This window comes from Triplophysa dalaica, chromosome 11, assembly GCF_015846415.1.
Source record: "Triplophysa dalaica isolate WHDGS20190420 chromosome 11, ASM1584641v1, whole genome shotgun sequence".
Lineage (NCBI taxonomy): Eukaryota > Metazoa > Chordata > Actinopteri > Cypriniformes > Nemacheilidae > Triplophysa > Triplophysa dalaica.
Window position 1 is genome coordinate 17,259,231 of NC_079552.1, and position 19,653 is coordinate 17,278,883.

Consider the following 19,653-nt stretch of genomic DNA (forward strand, 5'->3'; position numbering starts at 1 on the left):
ATTGGCACACCTAGCTTGCATGTGGTATTTATATGAGCTTCAATATTTTTTAACGCACAAATCATCTTGTATTCCATTCCTGCATGCATTACGCAATCAGAACACAACAGTGTGGTGTCCCTTCAGTGAGTAGACAGCTGGGCTGCCTTCAGGGCTTTGGTAGCAATGTTCCCCTCTTACTGTAAAATGATGTAATGTTTTGGAATGCTGACAGCCCATTCCTCCAATACACACACACAGGGTGGGTTAAGGTCACATATGTCGTCCCATTCACCGGGATTACTTTTTACCTAAATGATATTGACATCTTGAAAAAATATTTTGAATACAAGAGGATATCTGAAACATCCCACTACAGAACTACAGAAGACAGCACAACAGGCAGTGTAAAGTTTATGCATTAGTTTATATGTGAGTGTGATAGAATCTCGCCTGTGGGTGGCGCCCGATGCTTTCTTTTCGACGATAAGTACTGAAACCGTTAGGGGGCAGTATTGTACCGCTTTCATAATAGCAGAAAAATATGTTCCTCAAAGGATTTGACTTTTACTTATGTTTCAGGAAGCTGCTGTGTAACACATGTCTGCGTTTTGTTCATAATTTTAATGCAAAATCGCCAAATGCATATTGGTAGTATACACAAAATACATTTGTAGGAATCTTTATAAAAAAAACAAGCTAAATGCATGTAGCTTGAGCCATTGAGATGAGTGTCTACCAAACTACCTGAATCCTCGCCCTTTATGAAGAAAAAGTGAGAAACCATGTCACATTCAAAAAAGCAAGCTGCTCGCAAGTGCAAGTTCTCACAGCACGTATCAGATCTGGCACCAAAGTTTGGCCTCTTGGCCTAGATTATGCAATCACACTGAACATTTCCTTCTATCAGCGCGAGCGGTCACTCCCGCTGCAGGCGTGAGGCTCATGCACGTCAAGTGTAAACAAGACTGATACATTTTCCTCATAGGCGCAACTATTCAGAAAACAAAATAAAATGTTTTTGTTTATAATTTGTTGAGTTTTACGTTTGTGTTACTATGGCATGTTATAGCGAAACGCATATTTAAGAATTTAATGACGATTGTGTAAATAAATAATATTTTCACATATGCCTACGGTTGCACCAAATACTAAAATTATGTTAAAAACACCGTGCAAAATCCTTTGCTGTATACTGCGAGAGTGTACCGGAGGGCTGCGAGAAGCGACCAATCAGATGCAGACGCCCCGCTACACTTGAAAAGAAGGGCGTAGCTTGGAAACTTTCTGCTGTACGTTTCAGAGCTCCTCCTCTTTACTCGATGCCCAGAACCTTATATGTGCGGCGAAAGTAAAGCGGACTCTTACTGTTCTGGCTCGGCACTGCACGGCGGGAGAAGACCGATAACAAAAACAACACGGGGAACTCAGCCTTCCTTCTCTGTTTCAGACCACATCTGAGACTTGCCTTTTCTATCGCGTATTTTTATTGCTCAAGCCCAGTCGTGGCAAACTAAAAGCCGTCGCATCTAAAGGATCCACATCGGTCCTCAAATGAGAGATAATCTGCGCCTGTCTCCTGAAACAGAAATGTCTGCAACAATCCTGTCCGCTTTCTACGACATCGACATGCTGTATAAGGTAATTTGCTTATTTTGTAACGTTCGCAAACTTTGCCTAAGTGTGCACGATGGTGGGACTTTGCAAAAACAAGTTTTATATTAGAAGCTGGCGCGCTGCCCTAAACTGTGCACGCGTTGAAACTTTTCAAACTTAGTTACGAAAGTTTTTCTTGCATGGGTACTTATGGCTCTCTGTACGTTGCATTAAAACTTCTGGTTTTCCCCACAGCAGGAGAAGAGCCTCAACATGAACGCTCTTCACATTAACAGTATGCTGGATAAGAAAGCAGTTGGAGCCCCCGTAACAGCCTCCAGCAGCACCAACAATTGTAACTCCTACACGTCAGGATTTTTCCGCCGAAATTCCACCAGCAACATGGAGTGCATGACGAACGGCAACAAGTACCCCTCCTTTAACAACATGAAGGAGACCACCAGCACCGCCATCATGAATAAGGAGAACAAGTTTCGCGACCGCGCCTTCAGCGAGAGCGGGGAGCGCGTCCAGCTGCAGCAGCTGCAGGCGCTGCAGCAGAAGCCAGGCTCGCAGATCAACTCCACCCGCTACAAGACCGAACTCTGCAGGCCCTTCGAGGAAAACGGGTCGTGTAAATACGGCGAAAAGTGCCAGTTCGCTCACGGCTACCACGAGCTGAGGAGCTTGTCCCGCCACCCTAAGTACAAGACCGAGCCATGTCGCACTTTTCACACCATCGGTTTCTGTCCGTACGGCCCGCGCTGCCATTTCATCCATAATGCCGACGAAAGAAGACCATCGCCCGCCAACGCCAACAGCCTGCAGGGCGAGCCCACCAAGACCGCCCGGGGGGAGTCGATGTGCGGCTACGGTCAGCAGCAGGCTGCGGGAGCGTTCAGGGACAGACCTAAACTCCACCACAGCCTCAGTTTCTCGGGTTTCTCCAGCCACCATCACGGACTCGACTCGACCCTTCTCGATAGCCCCACGTCCCGCACTCCGCCACCCCCCTCCTCGTCATCCAACAGCTGCACCGCTAACTTTTATGAAGACGTTCTGTCGCCCAGCTCCGTGACCCGTTGCCTTAGCAACAGTGCCTTCTCTTTTCCTGGGCAAGACCTTAAAGCCCTGCTCGCCCCACTGGCCGTGCACACGCACAACGGTTACACCGGCCAGTCCAATGGTGCTTTCTACGGAAACCTTCAGGTCAACTTGGGCGGCGGCCCTCCTTCTCCCCAGTACGGCCACATGCAGTCCCTCCGCCCCCTATCGGAGTCGCCGGTCTTCGACTCGCCCCCCAGCCCGCCGGACAGCATCTCAGACCGGGAGAGCTACGCCAGCGGCTCGCTCAGCTCCTCCGGAAGTCTCAGCGGCTCCGAATCTCCCAGTCTGGACGGCGGGAGGCGTTTGCCAATCTTCAGCAGGCTGTCGATTTCTGACGATTAAGCGGCGTTTTGTTTTCTTTCTAGTGAACTTTGGAGGAATGTTCCGAGTCTCCCGTTAGATGTGTAGTCGAATAATAGACTTTAATACGAAGGGAGATGGATTTGTCAGACCCTCGACATGGCATTAGGTGATTTTAGTAACAGAATGCATTCCACCGGTGATATATCTGTGCTGCAGTTTTCTCGGTCTCGAATTTTTTCTCTCGGACCGATTACTTTCCAGATTTGTACAAAAGACTTGTTTTCAACGTGAGAGATAGAGCGGTTTCAGATTTTCCTCCATCCTTGCCAAGAATATGCCTTGATAAAAGTATACCAGAATGTATGCGCTTCTCACAGAAACTTCCATTCCAGTTTAACCAGTTTCACAGCGCCACCCAGTGGTTCGGTAGTTTTGGGCAGGTTGAAGCTCTTGTGTTGGGAAATCACTGCTGATGGTTGAATATATCTATTTTTTTTAGCTGATTCGAGTGATTGCATAGCAGTGAGAATAGCTGGCTATGGACTATTTAACTTATTTATTTTATCTTGTGAAAAGTATAGGCTACATTGTTAATTGTGTCCATACTGTATTTATCAAGTATGATGAAGCAATAGATCTATATTCTTTTATGTTTAAATTATGATCGCCATTATTAATCTACATAAAGTGGAGTGTATGTTCCTTTTCACAGTAATATATATTTTTGTTGTTTGGTCTCTTTTGTAACTTCACTTTATTTTATTGTAAATTGAGTAAAAAAAATCTTAATTTAAGAGATTGTATGTGATATTTATTTCATTAATTTTGTTTCCTTGTTTACGTTCATTAAAAAAAAGAGTTGTGTGATTTGCTGTTCGGTGGGATGTTACTTTTCGGAAGGGTTCGTTTTGTTTCGTTATGTTTTGGGAAAACCTTAAGACGTGTCCTTTTAGGTATGTCTGTAGAATGTATCAACTGTGGTTGGCAGAGGACCGTCCAAACGTGTACTAGCCTTAAATTGTCATGGAAATCAGATTTCAAAGATCCCAAGTAAATCAATTAACCAAAAAGTATTTTGTTTTCCTTTTTTATATAGAATGCACAGAGTCAGGCTGGGAATCCAGCCACGTGCGTGAGAATGTAGCAGTCCGATGCCCCAGTATTATTGCCTAGTGCCTGTGGGGGATTCACCATCTTACATTGCCTTATGATTAACCAAATAAAGTATTTTCATACATGATATTGTTTTACAACAAGAGGAAATGAATGTAGTTTGTAATTTAAACTTCTTGGAAGGTTGTTACCACTTATCACAAGAGAGATGTAGAGACTTAGAGCGACCATCTGAGCTGTATTTTTTTTCTATCGCTCCCTCTTCCTTGCATTTGTTTTGACTGTTTTCTCTTGCTTTCCTCTGATATGGTCTAAATCTTCCAAACTTGCTGGACGGGGAAGAGTCGGAACACGTTTAGTTTGTACATAGTAGGTACAGGGGATTCGCACTATGTACCTTTCTTGACTACTTTATCAGAAGTAAAGCTTTTTGAATGTAATGGGTTTTTTTTAAACGACAAAAACAACAGGACTTGTAAAATACTTGTTTTCGGGGAGTCAGTTCACTACAATTGCGTGTGAGACTGTTAACTTTGTACTGTACATTTTTGTAGTTCTCCCAATAAAATAATTTTGGAAAAAACTGGAATCTGCTCATGTGGTTTTCATTGAACAAACTTGATATCAGGTCTTGCAGTTGCAGACACGTGCAACGACTCTTTGTTTGTTCTAAAAACGCTTGCATGAACCTTGACAGCTTCTGCATGCTGAGGTTGAGTTTAACCACAGCGATCAACGTTCTGACTGAATGTATAGCTGTCTGTGAAAGCAGTTGTGGGGGTTGCCCTGAACGTCAGCTCCTCCTTTATACTGACTGGCTCTTGACTGTTGACTGAGATAGTAGTAATCTACATGTAGTGTCAGAACTGTTCAGTGTATACACATTTAAAACAATACACGATTCATCAAAAGACAGTTTGCTAGCTTTGGTTATCAGAGTACTTGCATCACAATGCATTGTCTTAAATAAACAGAACAAAATGACTGTTCCCTCCGGACAGGATAAGAACATTTGGTATTGTGTCTTGTATAGTAGGAACGCCCACACATACTCGCAATGCATTCTGCAGATCTGGGACACGTCTTAATGCATATTATTATTTTTAAAATATAATTCAGCTCTTTTTAATACCAACATTCTTAATTAGGGATGTAACAATATCAAAATCTCACTGTACGATACTATCTCGGTATAAAGTCCATGGCGCAATATTTAAAATGATGACTTGGAAATGTGCCGTAGGCATCCTCTTTTCTTTATCCTCTAATCATAACTTTTGCTTAGAGGTATGAGTTATAGTACGAGATGAGTCCTAAAAATCCTTTTTATCAAATAAAATAATTGCACCAGATGGACCTTGACAAAGGTAACATCAATAATTTTTTCTAACTTTATCTTATCATGTGACCACGATACTATTGAGACAATTTTGCTATTGTGACAACACGCTATCGATGATATTGTTACATCTCTACTCTTGACATATGTTAATTGTCTAATCTGATTTAGTTCATATCGTTCATAAAGTATGTATTATGTGTTCATAATGACACACTCACAAGATGCGGCTCAGATCAGTGGCTATTAAAGTCTCTGACTACTCACTGCAATGAATAACAAGTATTGCAGGTCATATATGCCACCCAGACTGGGTTTACTCATTCAAAGCCATTTGTTTTTGCCAGGTTTTTAAGACACTGCCGTAACTTCAATGGAGTGTTTGATAAAAGCTATCACCACCAGTAAAGTCATTTAGAAAATAAAGGGCCTGTATTGAGAGCGCCGCAGAGATAAGGAAGACAGATAACAGTGGACAAATATTTATTGAGTTCCACTCCTTTTTATATAGAAATGTTTAATATGACCCACAACGAGTAGATCAATGCCAAATGGGCAGTAAATAGCCATGCGTGTCTGTTTTGTGTGGTATTGTGAGTCGTGTTTCTTCTAACATTTGTGTACTTGGAATCTGTGTCATTAAAGTATTAAGCCCGGGTGTTATAAATGTTAATGCTGTGCTTGTGTTTGTGAATACAAATGCTTGTGTTTGTGTGTCAGCGTGTGGTAAATGGCCCTGGAGCTCCGACAATGACAGGAACTCCTCTGACGACTTCTGATTATGGCAGGAAAGAGCCAGTTCCTCGCCACCTCCCCTTTCCAGGCTCTCTCCTGCTGCTTTTGTCATCTTTATTAGTATTGTCAGTTGGGCCTTTCAGCTTCTGAAAATTTCTCTACTTGCTATAGTGCGTTTAACAGAGATGGTTGTGGGGGGGGGGGGTAAAACACTGTTGGTAATGAGCAGTAATGTATAACTTTTCATTGTTTCGCTTTTAAAAAGAATATACTTCAGCTATTAGACTTTCTTCCTTCCGCAGAACACAGAAGAACATATTTTAATGAAAGTTGGTAACCGAACAGCACCCATTCACTTCTATTGTATGAACACAAAACCAATGCAAGGGATTGGGTGCCGGTTGACAACAATCTTCAAAATATCTTCATTTTTGTTTTGCGGGAGATAGAAAGTCATACAGGTTTGAAATGACAAGAGGGGGTGAATAAATGATGATGTTCATGTTTGGATGAACTATCCCTTTAACAAATGTTACAGTCCTGATGTTGCAACCTGTTGGTAAGTTACTTTTTCAAAGCACACAACTGTTATAAAGTTCACATTTTACCTATGAAAACAAATGGTTAAGGTCTTTTGCTAAAATAAGAAAAAATTGTTTGAAAACAGTGCTGTTAAAGTCTTTGTGTAACTTACAAAATTGCAATTTTGGGAAAATAGCGACATCATGTGTAGTCGTTTCACAGATGTGTATGGGGATCATTTTGACAACGTTTTCATCTGTATGCTAAAGTACATCACTGTCATGTAAATGTGCCTTCAGTCTTCCAGGTTGTCCTACAAATTGACATCAGGACAGATCAACGGTGAAGGCTTTATAGTTTTATTCATGTAGTTGGTGGTGGACTGTAAATTAAGACACACCAAAATCAAAGATTAAAAAGTAAATGCAGCTGGCTTTGCATGTTGGAGGAGAGGTGTGGTTTGACCCCGACCCTCCTCTGTTTCACAAAATCTCAAATATTTACACGTCATGTGTGCGAGGCCACTGTTTACAAGAAGACCGACACTGGGCCAGGGTACGACAACATAAAGACTAAAGATAATCCGGTAGAGTTTGTGTCTGGGCCTGACTCAAGCAAGCTGTCTACATCAACTCTCAATATTCTGTTATCGGTCACTTAGCTCCATCATGTTTATCATGTGGGGGAAAACTTTAACATAAGCATAATGTATAAAACATATCCCAAAAGGCTGATCTGAAGGAGAGTCACCCTGAATCAAAATTTAAGCATCCCATAAAGCCTCATAAGAGCACACTCTTTCATACTTGCCACCTCTTAATATCACTATAATTTATATTAATATAACTTACTAATTACAGGTTGTTAATGGACATTGTGTTAACACGTGTTGCCAACAATTTGCGGTTAAGATATGTGTGTATGCAAGTTCTTTTATACTAGATAATTATTTGATTATTCCTTTAATTTTATTATGGGTGTAGTTTTAGTTCTGTTGCTCATTCTAGGAATGGACTGATGTATTCTGTGAGAACCAGGTGTCTCATGACAACATACTTGCCAGTTTAAAGTCTTTCTTTAACAGGTTTTAAACAGGCTGTTGCTGTTCTGTGATTGACACAGAGACAATTTATATTTGACACAGTGGCCCTGTGACATATTTTTATATTCAGACCAAAATCAAACCAATTGGTATTTATTTGTTTCAAAGAATCAAATTTTTCAAATAATTTGACAAAATTGTAGGCTTTTAATTCAATTCAATTCAAGTTTATTTATATAGCGCTTTTCACAATGTGTATTGTTTCAAAGCAGCTTTACAGGGGCAAACAGGAAAAACAGATAAGTTAGAACACAGCACAGTGCATGGTGTTTATACAACGAGTAAGATCATTCTAATAAATAATATCTAATTTCTAATTAAATAAATAAATGAATGAATGCAGTCTCCCAGTGAGCAGGCCAACACTTTTAATGATTGAACAATATACTGTTAAGACAAAAGATATTGAGGGACATTTGGTTGTCAGACATAAGATGAGCATGCTCATAGTTGAGGTAAAAAAGTACACCTGTTGTTTCTGTCACGGTTTTGACTTGGAGAACCCAATTGCAGGCAGACACGGGGATGAGAGGGTAAACAGATATTTATTACAACACCATCCGGCATGTCCACATAACACAAGTGTAGTACTGCCATGGCAATGGTTAGGCTAAATGATGTTTAATTTACGATAGCTTTTGTTTCGAGAATTTGGATTCTTCTTAATCTTTTCATAAGATCATTCTTGAGAAAATTTGTAAGAACTGTCTTAAGTTTTTTTCAGCAATAATAACATTCCTAACTTTTTTCTTAAATTAGAATTTAAGAATTCTAATATTTAAATAAAATAATATTAATGTTGTGATCATCTGTGTCTCCATCTTCACTGAGCTTGTCTATATTGGTTGGTTCTTGTCACATGACCTGCGTGCGGCATTCTTAAAAGTAGAATTTTTTTCATCTCGATGCAAATCCAACCAGCCTAGAAGAAAAGGGAGCATCGCAGCGCATGCGCATCACCACCACGTCGCTCCCTGTATGAGCGCAATTGTCGCGCGTGTACATTTGAAATAATAAAAATGCGTGCGCAAAAGACGCTAAATGTGAATGGCCCCTAACGCCATGTTATTTTACCCCAACTGCCAGAAAATGTTCTGTTTTTTTAAATGGAATTTTTTACAGTGCTATTTTTTCCAAACCCTGCTCTTGAGTTCTGTTGTTCCCCTCCGACCGGATACCGGCTGTTTCTTTGGCCAGGTTTCCCCATGACTCCTCATTGTCTTTCATTGTCTCAAGTTTATATTTACTCTTCAACATGTTCCTGCTGTTCCAAACAAAAAAACCTACTCTCATTGTGGACAGGGTTTCCAAAATAAACCCAATATGTATTATATCGGAAAATCTAGTTTGAATGTAACCCACAAAGAACTTTATTAGACTATTATGTGTTTCAAATGGACAAACGGACAGAGACAGAGATTTACTTACATTGCTTTACACCGACACAAACGCTATTGCGTTAGACCTACTTTACCACACAGACTGTGCGTAGTGGCTGTGAATTATTACAATGTGTGTATTGTATAGACGTTTTTGTTAGACCGGGTGGAGTTCTCCTTTGATAAGGAAGTACTCTAGTTTTAATAAAAGGTGTGACTAATGTGTGAAATGTTATGATCCTGAGAAACGTTCTGTACAGCATAACATTGTTCTGAACATTAGGTATGAATCATGCAGGATGTCTCACATTTGTAGTGTTTTTGTTATTCAAATTAGTGATCGGTGCAAAAATGAATGTGTCTATGCAGATTATTTACGACATCAGTCAAGTCCAACTGAAACAGTTTTGGAGCTTGTGCAAGTAAACTCACAATATTTTGCTCTGTACACACAAAATTCAGCGGATCGTAAAATCGTACTCTCATAAGTGCAGCCCTTATTTAAAACATCTAATTGGCACATGCACTTAAGCAACTTCTTGGCAGCATGACGTGGATAAACGTATTCATTTACGTTATTACTATGTAAACACTTTTCTCTCTGCGCTCATACAGAAATGCTTGAGTTCTGTTGGTTTATGATGGAGCATCTATGCGTGTGTGTTGGAGATGTGTGTTTACGGACCGCCGAGTAATTGCGTGTAATCATCTGAAATGTTTATACAGATCGGATCCTGTAAGTACAGTAGGCTGAGAGTTTGTGTGATCTGCATGCACATCCACTCGCTCATTATTTGCTCGGTTTTAGCGGACTGTCTTTCAGGAACAGGGACAAAGTGTTCAGGTTTCAGTCTCTGTTTGCGAGAATTTAAAGGGGTCAGAGGTGATCTTTTGACGGATATTAGGTGAAGTTGAGTCTGAGGGGAAAGGAGGGTGGGGAACACCAGAGCGGAAAGCGCTTCAGAGGTGGTGTGCTTGGTCATGTTGAGATTTCATATCGACTGCGTTTCAAACAAAGGCTGCGTTGATAAGGTCTGTGAGGGAAATGAGGGCTGGAAATGAGTGTTTGTGCACTTCAGGATGTTTCTCTACCTCCGATTCCTTGTCTTTGCATATGTTTCTTTTTCAGGTCCTTCAATGGCTTCTATTATCATATTATGTAATAGGGAAGGAATAGTTCATAGTGAAAATCTTTTCATCATTTGATCACACATTTGTTATTACAAACTCCTATGACTTTGTTTCTTCTCTGGAACGCAAAAAGAGCAGAATGACCAGACCGTTTTATCCATACCATGAAAGTGAATGGTGACCATGGCTGTCATGCAAAGATGAAAAAAAGAAAAAAAAAATGAAAATGAGGATTTTTTGTGAATGCTGAGCTATCCACTTTCATTGTATGTAGGACTAGCAACTCTTCTGTTAAACGTCTTCTATGATGGACCATAGAAGAAAAAATGCCCTGGACGTTAAATATTTGGGTGCAGTCGACATCACCACCTCTTCTAAGGGGGTTGCTAGATAAAACCCTCGAGAGCCGCAGACGCACCTTTAAACATACCCTGAGCCAAAGTGGGTAACACCACACAGGGGATCTGATTGAAAGAATGTCTTAAAATAAACTAGGTCCTATCTGCATGCACACGACACGCTTCTGCTCATGCCCACTCAAACACGCCACAAATAAACTTCTATCTCCCGGTCCGCACACACCTCACGTACTGACACCGAAACAGCTCGTAACTAATCCGGCTATCGTACACACAAGACAAGCACAAACATCGACCGCCTGTTTGGATCCGCTCAAAACATACCGTGTCATTCAAAGTGTATAGACCTGCTCATGTAAACGCCACAAGTCATGCCTTTTTGAGTATATTTAAAATATTCAGTTGTTGAAGGAACAGTATACCCCAAAATAAACACGTACTCATTTTGTTCCAAATCTGTACATGGCCCTTTCTTCTGTGAAGCACAAAAGAAGATATTTTGAGAAACGTTTCAGTGGTTTTGTGTCCATACTTTGGAAGTCAACAGTGTCAATGTTGTTTGGTTACCAACATCATTCATAATATCTGCTAGGTTCTTCAGTAGAAAGAAAAAGTCATGACATAGGAGTAAATCATGAAAGAATTTGGTTCTTTAGGTCACTAAGTTCGGTTTCTTTCGTTGTACAATCAGCTTTAGACTAACTTCTCTATATAAACCCCACCCCTCAGATGCCAGAGAACCTGTTGTCAGCAAACACGGACACACATGGTGACTGACAGGCAAGGGAGTGCTTCATGGTCTTCTGACTGGTTAAATAATAACATCAGATATTTTCCTTCAAGAATTATCTGAAGACGCTTTATTATGCCTCAGGACTATTCTGTGAAGTGCTGTGAACATTTTTCAAACTTCTCCACTTATATCCCCCTTATAAAATCATATAGGCATGGATGTGGGTCACCTATAAATGGACAGTGTGGGTGGATTTAAGCAATGCCAACTATGCCTTGTGTTGATTTATCACTGTTATGTGTGTATCAACATCCAAGTTACCCACTTTTAAATAGCAACGGCTGTTCATCTCTCTCCCTGGTTTTGCTCTGGTGAAGAAACGCAGCTCGAGCCATTGAGCGCAGCACTGTCATCAAAGACTCACTTCACAGGTCATGTGACCCGACGGGGTAGGCGATGTGTCTCATAGATCGTCTTTATGCTGAGACTGAGGCTGGTCATTCATAGAGTGAGGCAGGGGAGATCTCTGCCATGTGTGTGCGGATATACGTGTGTATGTGAGCGTTCTGCTCGCTTCCCAGAGCGGGCAAAGAGATCCTTCTGCGTTTGCCAACGGGGCACACACGAGCATCTGTTCCTCGCTCACACTTTCTACATAAATAAGTAAATATTGATTATAAACATCTATCCCCTGTCACTTTTCGAAAAGTGCCCAAATAGTGTCCAAACGGTGCACGTCCTAAGTGGATCAACACAAGCTCACCTGACCTTGACAGGCTTGCCAAAACTCCCTATAAACTCACACACACACAAAACCACAGAGTTTAATCATTAACGTTTCTGCTTAACTAGCGTTGCTTGCTTTAAACAACAAACATGAGACGTTTAAGCAACATTACTGCACAGTTCTGCAATGTCAACTCTCTATTCAATAGCCCTTAGCTAGAAAGCCCATTGACCCGAGTCCAAAGAATGGCAAATATCATGATGAGTGAGATTTTAACCTAATAAGAGACTTATTTTAAGTTTAAGACTTTGTTTTAAGTTTAAGATAACCTAATTAAAAGTCTTCGGCCTTTAATGAGGTAAAATGTTGCAACTGGCGCTTGCACACTCCAGATGAACCAATGCACTTTTATGCTTTTAGAGCTGGTTAAAGTTTTCTCAAGAGCAGATATAGAAATTGTCTCTCTGTTTGCGGCAGTAAAACCGAGACAGGTGAGGTCAAACTGATATATAGGAGTTAACCTGGACTGTTTCACTCAGTGATAAATGTTTCTCATCTTCTTATAGGAACAGTATACATATATTACAAATGAAACTGAGGTGACTTTATCTCTTAAATGGGCCGTTTCTGACCTTAACAGCCCTTGGTCACTTACTTCGCATACTCGTTGTTTGCAAAATAGCAACTTTCCCCTAAACATTTCCTCCTGAGAGGAACGAAAGTCACATGGGTTTGGAATGACATGAGCGTGAACGTACTTTCACATACTTGGAGCAATATGAAGCCCCCCTTCACCCTAAAGCTGTCTGTTCTCCTACAGTAGTTTAGTCCAGAATGAAACCAAAGCGGCGTCCGGAAATGAAATGTGGAGCTTTCTCCCCCCACGCAGACCCCTTCAGCCTGGTGATAAGTGTTTTCATAACTGTTTATTACTCAGTGACCCTGGCCCAAGCTCAGAGCTTCTCTCACGTCTCAGATGACTTCCATTTTAAGGCTTTTGCTTCTCATTCCTGCGCAGATGTGGTGTTTATGAGCGAAGTGTTGGATAAACTGTTTATGAAAATGCCTCCGGTTTCATTAGAGGAAAATGTATGTGGTATTTCAGGACTGGCAGGGTGACTTTAATTCCTGTCACTGCTGAAATAGAGTCGTATTCATAAAGGTACTTCTTCCATGAGTGTTTTACAGTAAAGAGGGAAAACAAATATACTTTGTCAGAAGATGTAAGTCTGTGTGTGTACAGCTTGTGAGAAGGAAACGTGTTTAGAAATGTTGGACATGCAGTCAGTTCTCTCTGTGATTATCTCACTGTCAGCAGATCACGTTATGACAGATACACCATGAAATTGCTTGACAAAGGCATTTTTATTTCCTTTCTTGACCTATTTCCTATTGAAACAGAAGGGAATAAATGGGAAAAATAGGGCCTTTTTAATTTTATGGGATCATGTCATCGTCATGACAACTTCTCACACACTGCCAGAAAAGGGTACAAAAGCTGTCACTGGTGCAATACTCTTTAAAATGGTCCTTATATGTACCGTGGGGTACTAATATGTAGTTTTTGAAAGGGTACCAACCTGGTGACAGATTTTCAATCTTTTTTCATATGAAGAACCATTCATCAGTAAATGCATGTCATTGCAAAGTATGTCAAAAGTTAAGATGATCAGTTTCTGATGAAATCACCAACCCTGAAATAGAGTCCACTTTTCACAAACATCCTCATGTTCATCATCCAAGGGCCTCATGTATACAATGTTGCGTAGAAACCATCCTAAATTGTGATTCATAGTACGAACGTACGCACAGAAAACATGTGTACGCCTCTCCATCAGATGTGAAATCTATAAATCGCAAATGATTGCGAAATTGCACACAGCGGAACAGTTTCAGATTTCCACCTTTTTAATGATGTCTCAATAATGTCATTGATATATGAAAGAGCACCTGTCAATGTCAAATCCTATACAAGCGGCCAAAATGACTTATATTTCCAAAATCCTACGGCATTTGGACAAGCCAACATGCTTACGTCTGCTCAGAACCAGATGTGGCGCTGAACACTTTTCTACATCAAAGACCATTTTTATAAATATAAAGTTGCCGTGGATTTTGTGCGTACGCACATTCTATAAATTAGGCCCCTGTTCTGTTCTAAAATTCACCACTTAGAAGTAAAATAGGCTGAAAATACTGTTATGTTGACTCAACACGTGAGGGGACCAGACTGCTAACCACAACGTCATCCTAATCGAAACAAAAGACTTCGGCCTAACCCTACACTGCCTGATCAGACCTGCCATGCAGGCTCATGTAAAGCCACCCACCTTCTGTCTGCTCCTCCTGTCAATAAGTGTGTCAGTAGTGCTGAGCTATTATCAAACACTGACCTACATTCTAGATGTGAATAGGTTGTGTAGTTGGTTCAAATGTTTCTAGGCTACTCATATTAACAGAAAGCTTAACACAATAGGAACGTATTGCACAAGAAGCCTTGTAATTGTCTATGCTCACATTTAAGATTGACGCAGACCGGTTTTCTTTGATACAGGATATGAATAAGTGGTTTCGAATGGTTTCTGATTATCACACAATAATACGGATTAATAACAAGTCACATGAACAAGAATGCGATAACATTACTAAGAAATTTTCACTTCTTTCTCTACATTTCACAGTTCTGGTATTCTGATATGATGAGTTGACATTAATACGGTGATTTAAATCAAACACTTTAACAGAATTAAAAATAATTATATGAGTATGTAATACTCTTGGATCACTACTGATTGAAATATTTCTAAATTGATATTAACATAATTTAAATGTAATACAAAACAACAAATACTATAATGATGATACACATATTTTACAGTAACAAGAATGAGTTTAATATAATTAGACAATTGGAGTCAAATAATAAAAAATATAGAAAAATGAATGTATTAAAATTGTTAATAACATTTATTAAAAATATTTTCTTTTCTTTTCACAAATATATGACAATTTTAAGAAAATGTGGAGATCTTGACAGATTTTATGAGATTTAAGTATGGGATGTTTAAACTAGGAAATGATCTAATATGAGTCCAACACTGAGATACACAAGTCTGCTTGTAAAACTATCTGCACACATGTGCTTTGGCTGTGTATGGAATCTACGGATGAGTCTATTAACCAGAGCGTGTTTGTACACATCCTGACTTTACAGCCAGCGCTTGACTCACCAAATAGTGTACATTCCTCACTATGATAAACACTCATAGGCACTAACTAGACTCTAAATACATCGGTTAAAATGTGTGTCAAAATGTTTTTCTTCTTATTTCTTATCGCCTGTTTAACATTTTACTAATGTGGACAACACTGACACGGTCCATATTTGTACCATCTGGAAACTTCCCCCAAATCTGGCAGAGAAACATATTTGGACACTCCGTGCCTGATACCAACAGCCTCTCAACTCAGTCCAGATACACTTGACAGATACAGTTTCTCTGCTGTTTACATCCCTCAGTGCCCAACCCATTCCAGGGTTGTAACTTACATTTCTTTCATCTTTAAATCAGCAGTTGTGCATTGTTCAACTAACAAATGATAATTTATGTAACAGGTTCACCTTCCGCTACAATATGGTGTTTTTTAAAGTCAATATTTTGTCATCTTATGAAGCAATTATGATTTTAGAAAAGGCTAACAATAACGTGGTTAACAGTTTAATATAATGTGACACTTCTCCACAAGCCTTTTGCTCACAATTTAGAAACCACAAGTAGTTTATTTTATGAACTCAAAAATATTATGGTATCGGTTGAAGAAGTCAACCACTCTCTCAGTTTTATACATTTGTTAATGTATTACACACCTACCACAAGCTTTTGTCATCTACAATTTAAAATGCCTTGTCTCCTGGCTGTTTAAACTGCAAAGCATTTTGACATAGAGGATGTTACATAACATCAACGATGTGAATCCTGCTGTTCTGTTTTGCACCATGTGCATCTGCGAACAGCTTGTGTAGTTCTCCACATCACATAATGTTCAATGTAGGGATGCAAACATCTAATGAACTGCAGACAACTTGTGTTGTCACTCATGACGTGTGCTCCTCGCCCTGACATGTGACCTACCCTAGACCGCACCTGTGCAGAGCCGAGGTTGCGTGGCAAATGAAACGCTCTATGCTCAGGCACTGCTGGGGCCGGCAATTGTTCTTGGGTCTTATTTTGGTCACTGGGAGCTATGTGCAGGAAGTATGTAGTATAGGGAGAAACAGAAGATAGAGACCTTGGTTCCAGTCCTGCATGGATTCATCCTGTTTATGAACAAAGTCGTGCACTATGGGTCTCGCTCACTCTCTTTCCAAAATTGCCTTGCTGTTTACTGAACCAGCTCTACCAGCTCTGCTGCATAATATATGAAATAATACTTCATAAGAAACACCCTTCACTGTAAATAAATAAATTGTTGCCTCAACTTAAAAGTTACCTGTGGCCTATATCACAAAGCCGGTTCCGCAAAACTCTGGATCAAACCAGAGTTGACAGAGAATGTTTATAGCAAGCGTTGTGCTACAGCTAAATCTGATCTAAACCAGGTTGGGTTTGTCCGGTTTGTCAACTTGTGATGCAGACCACTGGTTGCCTTTTTATTTAATTCAACTTAAAAATATAAGACAACTCAACGAGAAATAATATAAAAATTTTAAGGCGATCATGTTACTATTTTAAAGTTCAACAAACAAAATATAACAAATAAATGTTTTCAGTGTTGTGATTCAGTGTTCAGGGCTGCGTTTCCCAAAAGCATGGAAGCCTTAAGTGGATCTTAGAGCCATTGTCACCAATGGAGCTACGATCAATTTAAGGCTACGATGCTTTAGGGAAACCCAGCCCAGGTCTATGGGACCTGTTTTCAATGTTTAATAAAAATTCAACCTCAGACATTTTATTCATTCAAGACAAAACAAAAACAAATAGCAAATTTTATCATTGAAATAACTGACAAGTCTTATCCACGCAATAAAGTAAACTATTTAGTATATTTAAAGATTTTTTTTAACGTATTTTTAAACATTGGTTTTAGTATTTCGCTAAGCTAATCATACAGTATCCCAAAGATACACAAGATTTCATTGGTTTTTAAAAAAGTTTATTGTTGTTGACTATTTAATAAAATAAAAGTATATTCACAACCAATTTCTCTCATTTGTCTGTCAATTTTTGAACTTGCAATGCATTATGGGTCTGCCTCCTCTACTTAGGATACATGCAATTGAAAGCATATGGTAAGATTTGACACAAGTGCAGAAATCACATATTTTTACGTTTTGCTGCCTCCATTTTAAAAGTCTTATTTCCACTTTCCTTATCTTTGGTCCTCCCAATTTCAGACATTATTTTGTCATCCTCTTATTTCAGTTCCCAAGAGCGTTTCGTTTAACTAGGGTAATTTCATTGTTTGTTTTCTCATTGTGAGTGTTTAGGTTTTTATGGGTCATTTGTTCTCAGGGGGTTACATCCTTTAAGATCTGGAACATACTGTACCTAACACCCAACATCTCAGTACATGTGTGTAGGCCTTTAACAATCATCCAGTTACACAGTAAAACACATTGTATGAAAACCCCTCACATATCACCAATTGTGTGGAAGGATATTGGACATTAGTAAGGACTTGGAACTATACCAGGTCATGTGTCTTGTATCTCAGAGGACTTTTTATTGTCCTATTTAGTGGCGTGATAGAATTAGTGACCATAAAAGTCTTTACCTCATTGTGAATTGTTAAATCCTTCAGGACAGAGGTCGGTCTCAATTGACTTATTTCTCTGGGTATTACCCTTGGAAATGCCCTTGGATGAGACGACTCCACAGAACTCACATATCCTGTCTGTTAACGGCGATAAATATCACACCACCAGATAAAATGGCACATTATTCCTTTATTGGATTACCGTATGTTAGGAATGTGTGTAGCTTAATCGCTACGTTGCATGGTCATGGGTTCAAACTCATGAAATGCAAGAACTCTCACACAGTGTGCTACTTTAAAATAAAATAACATGGCAAATGTAAATGAAAATGCTGGCAAATAAAGGTTGTGGTTTATAATTCAAAGTTTGAAATAAATCTTAATGGTGAGATGATTGTTATGTTATGTAATGATCTATGTGTTCATGTATGAGGGATAAGCGAATTGTTTGCAGCATCTGTCTATGTTGTCATAGTTAATCATTCACCTCCAGAATTATCATGTGTCTGTGAATGGCAATAAACTATCCCACACATGACAGTAAAATGCTGAATCACTTCAAACGCAGACAAATGACACATATTTAGTTAAATCAGCAGTGTAGTGCGAAATCAACACCAATCCCAGATTTATGTAGTTGAATCACCACATCACAGAGCGTAAACATAAGCAAATGTATTAAAATAAATATTCTACACCACAACGACAGCATGTTGTGAGAGGTTTTCGGGGTGGGTCAGGGTATGGCTTTGTGGTTACTATGGTGCTCTGATTGATTTGTAGGTGGTTTCTAGCCAAAAGAACACTGATTATATTTTACTGTAAGTTAATGAATTTTTTATTATCATCTGTCAGGGGGAAATCCTGAAGTGACATTTGTGAACTAATGCTTAAAGGTCTCATGAACTGTTCTTGTTTATTGTTTTATTCTGTTATATGAGGTCTGCTTATAACGTTCACGTGGTTTTTACATCCACAAACATCAAAATCAATAAGTATTCTACAAGTGTTTTGAGGCCAACTCTGCAAATGCACGGTTTTAATGGGCGTGCCGCATTGAAAACAATCGGAAGTAAACGGCCACCGCTTTGATTGGATAGCAGTTTGCGTAGTTGGAGGCTTACGTGAGTTTGGTTCGAGAAGTAACGTTAGGTTACACATAAGCACCATTCACAGTTTACACAGCTCGGGTTAAAATTTTGATTTTATTTCATGCCTCCTTTAACACTTAATGCTCACAATAAATCTTGTGCTGGAACTGATAGAGGACAACCAACATTAGACATCTTACCTTGGTGACACTTTACCATTAGGTTGTATTTGTTAACATTAAAGCATTAGCTTAAATGAACAAACAAGGAACAATCCAGCATTTATTCATTTTGGTTCATGTTCATTTTTGGTATTTACTAATACATTTTTAAAATCAAAACTTAAATCTGGTAATATAAGTTGATGAACTAACATGAATAATTGCATTGACATAAACTTATATTAATAAAATCTGAAAAACTGTACTTTTCCATTGTTAGTTCGTGTAAGTTAATGCATTTACTAATGTTAAAAATACAACCTTGTTATAAAACGTCACCGAAACCTTGTGTTATATCCGAACCCCATGAAATAAGATTCTCACAGTCACAGATAACACTGTCAAACATTTGAAGGACATTTTTAGTCCAGTGGTTTATAATGGACTGATTTCTCAAATTATGCTTGATGTGTGAAGCAGAGGATATAAGCTGAATGTCGATCTTGTTCTGTTTCTAAG

At 39.3% G+C, this 19,653-nt stretch overlaps 1 protein-coding gene across 1 annotated transcript; it reads left to right on the top strand.

Moving 5' to 3' along the window:
* Positions 1 to 1,304: 1,304 nt before the first annotated feature.
* On the top strand, positions 1,305 to 4,687 carry LOC130432163 (mRNA decay activator protein ZFP36L2-like). Its single transcript, XM_056761433.1, has 2 exons — positions 1,305 to 1,620; positions 1,831 to 4,687. Exons 1-2 carry the CDS (start codon positions 1,534 to 1,536, stop codon positions 3,022 to 3,024), a joined length of 1,281 nt encoding a protein of 426 aa, XP_056617411.1. The 5' UTR covers positions 1,305 to 1,533; the 3' UTR covers positions 3,025 to 4,687.
* Positions 4,688 to 19,653: the final 14,966 nt, after the last annotated feature.

Bases quoted from the DNA above. Each gene is read 5' to 3' on its own strand.
- LOC130432163 (XM_056761433.1), top strand. From the start codon at position 1,534: ATGAGAGATAATCTGCGCCTGTCTCCTGAAACAGAAATGTCTGCAACA. The intron at 1,621-1,830 runs GTAATTTGCTTA...TTTTCCCCACAG, and splicing joins ACATCGACATGCTGTATAAG to CAGGAGAAGAGCCTCAACAT.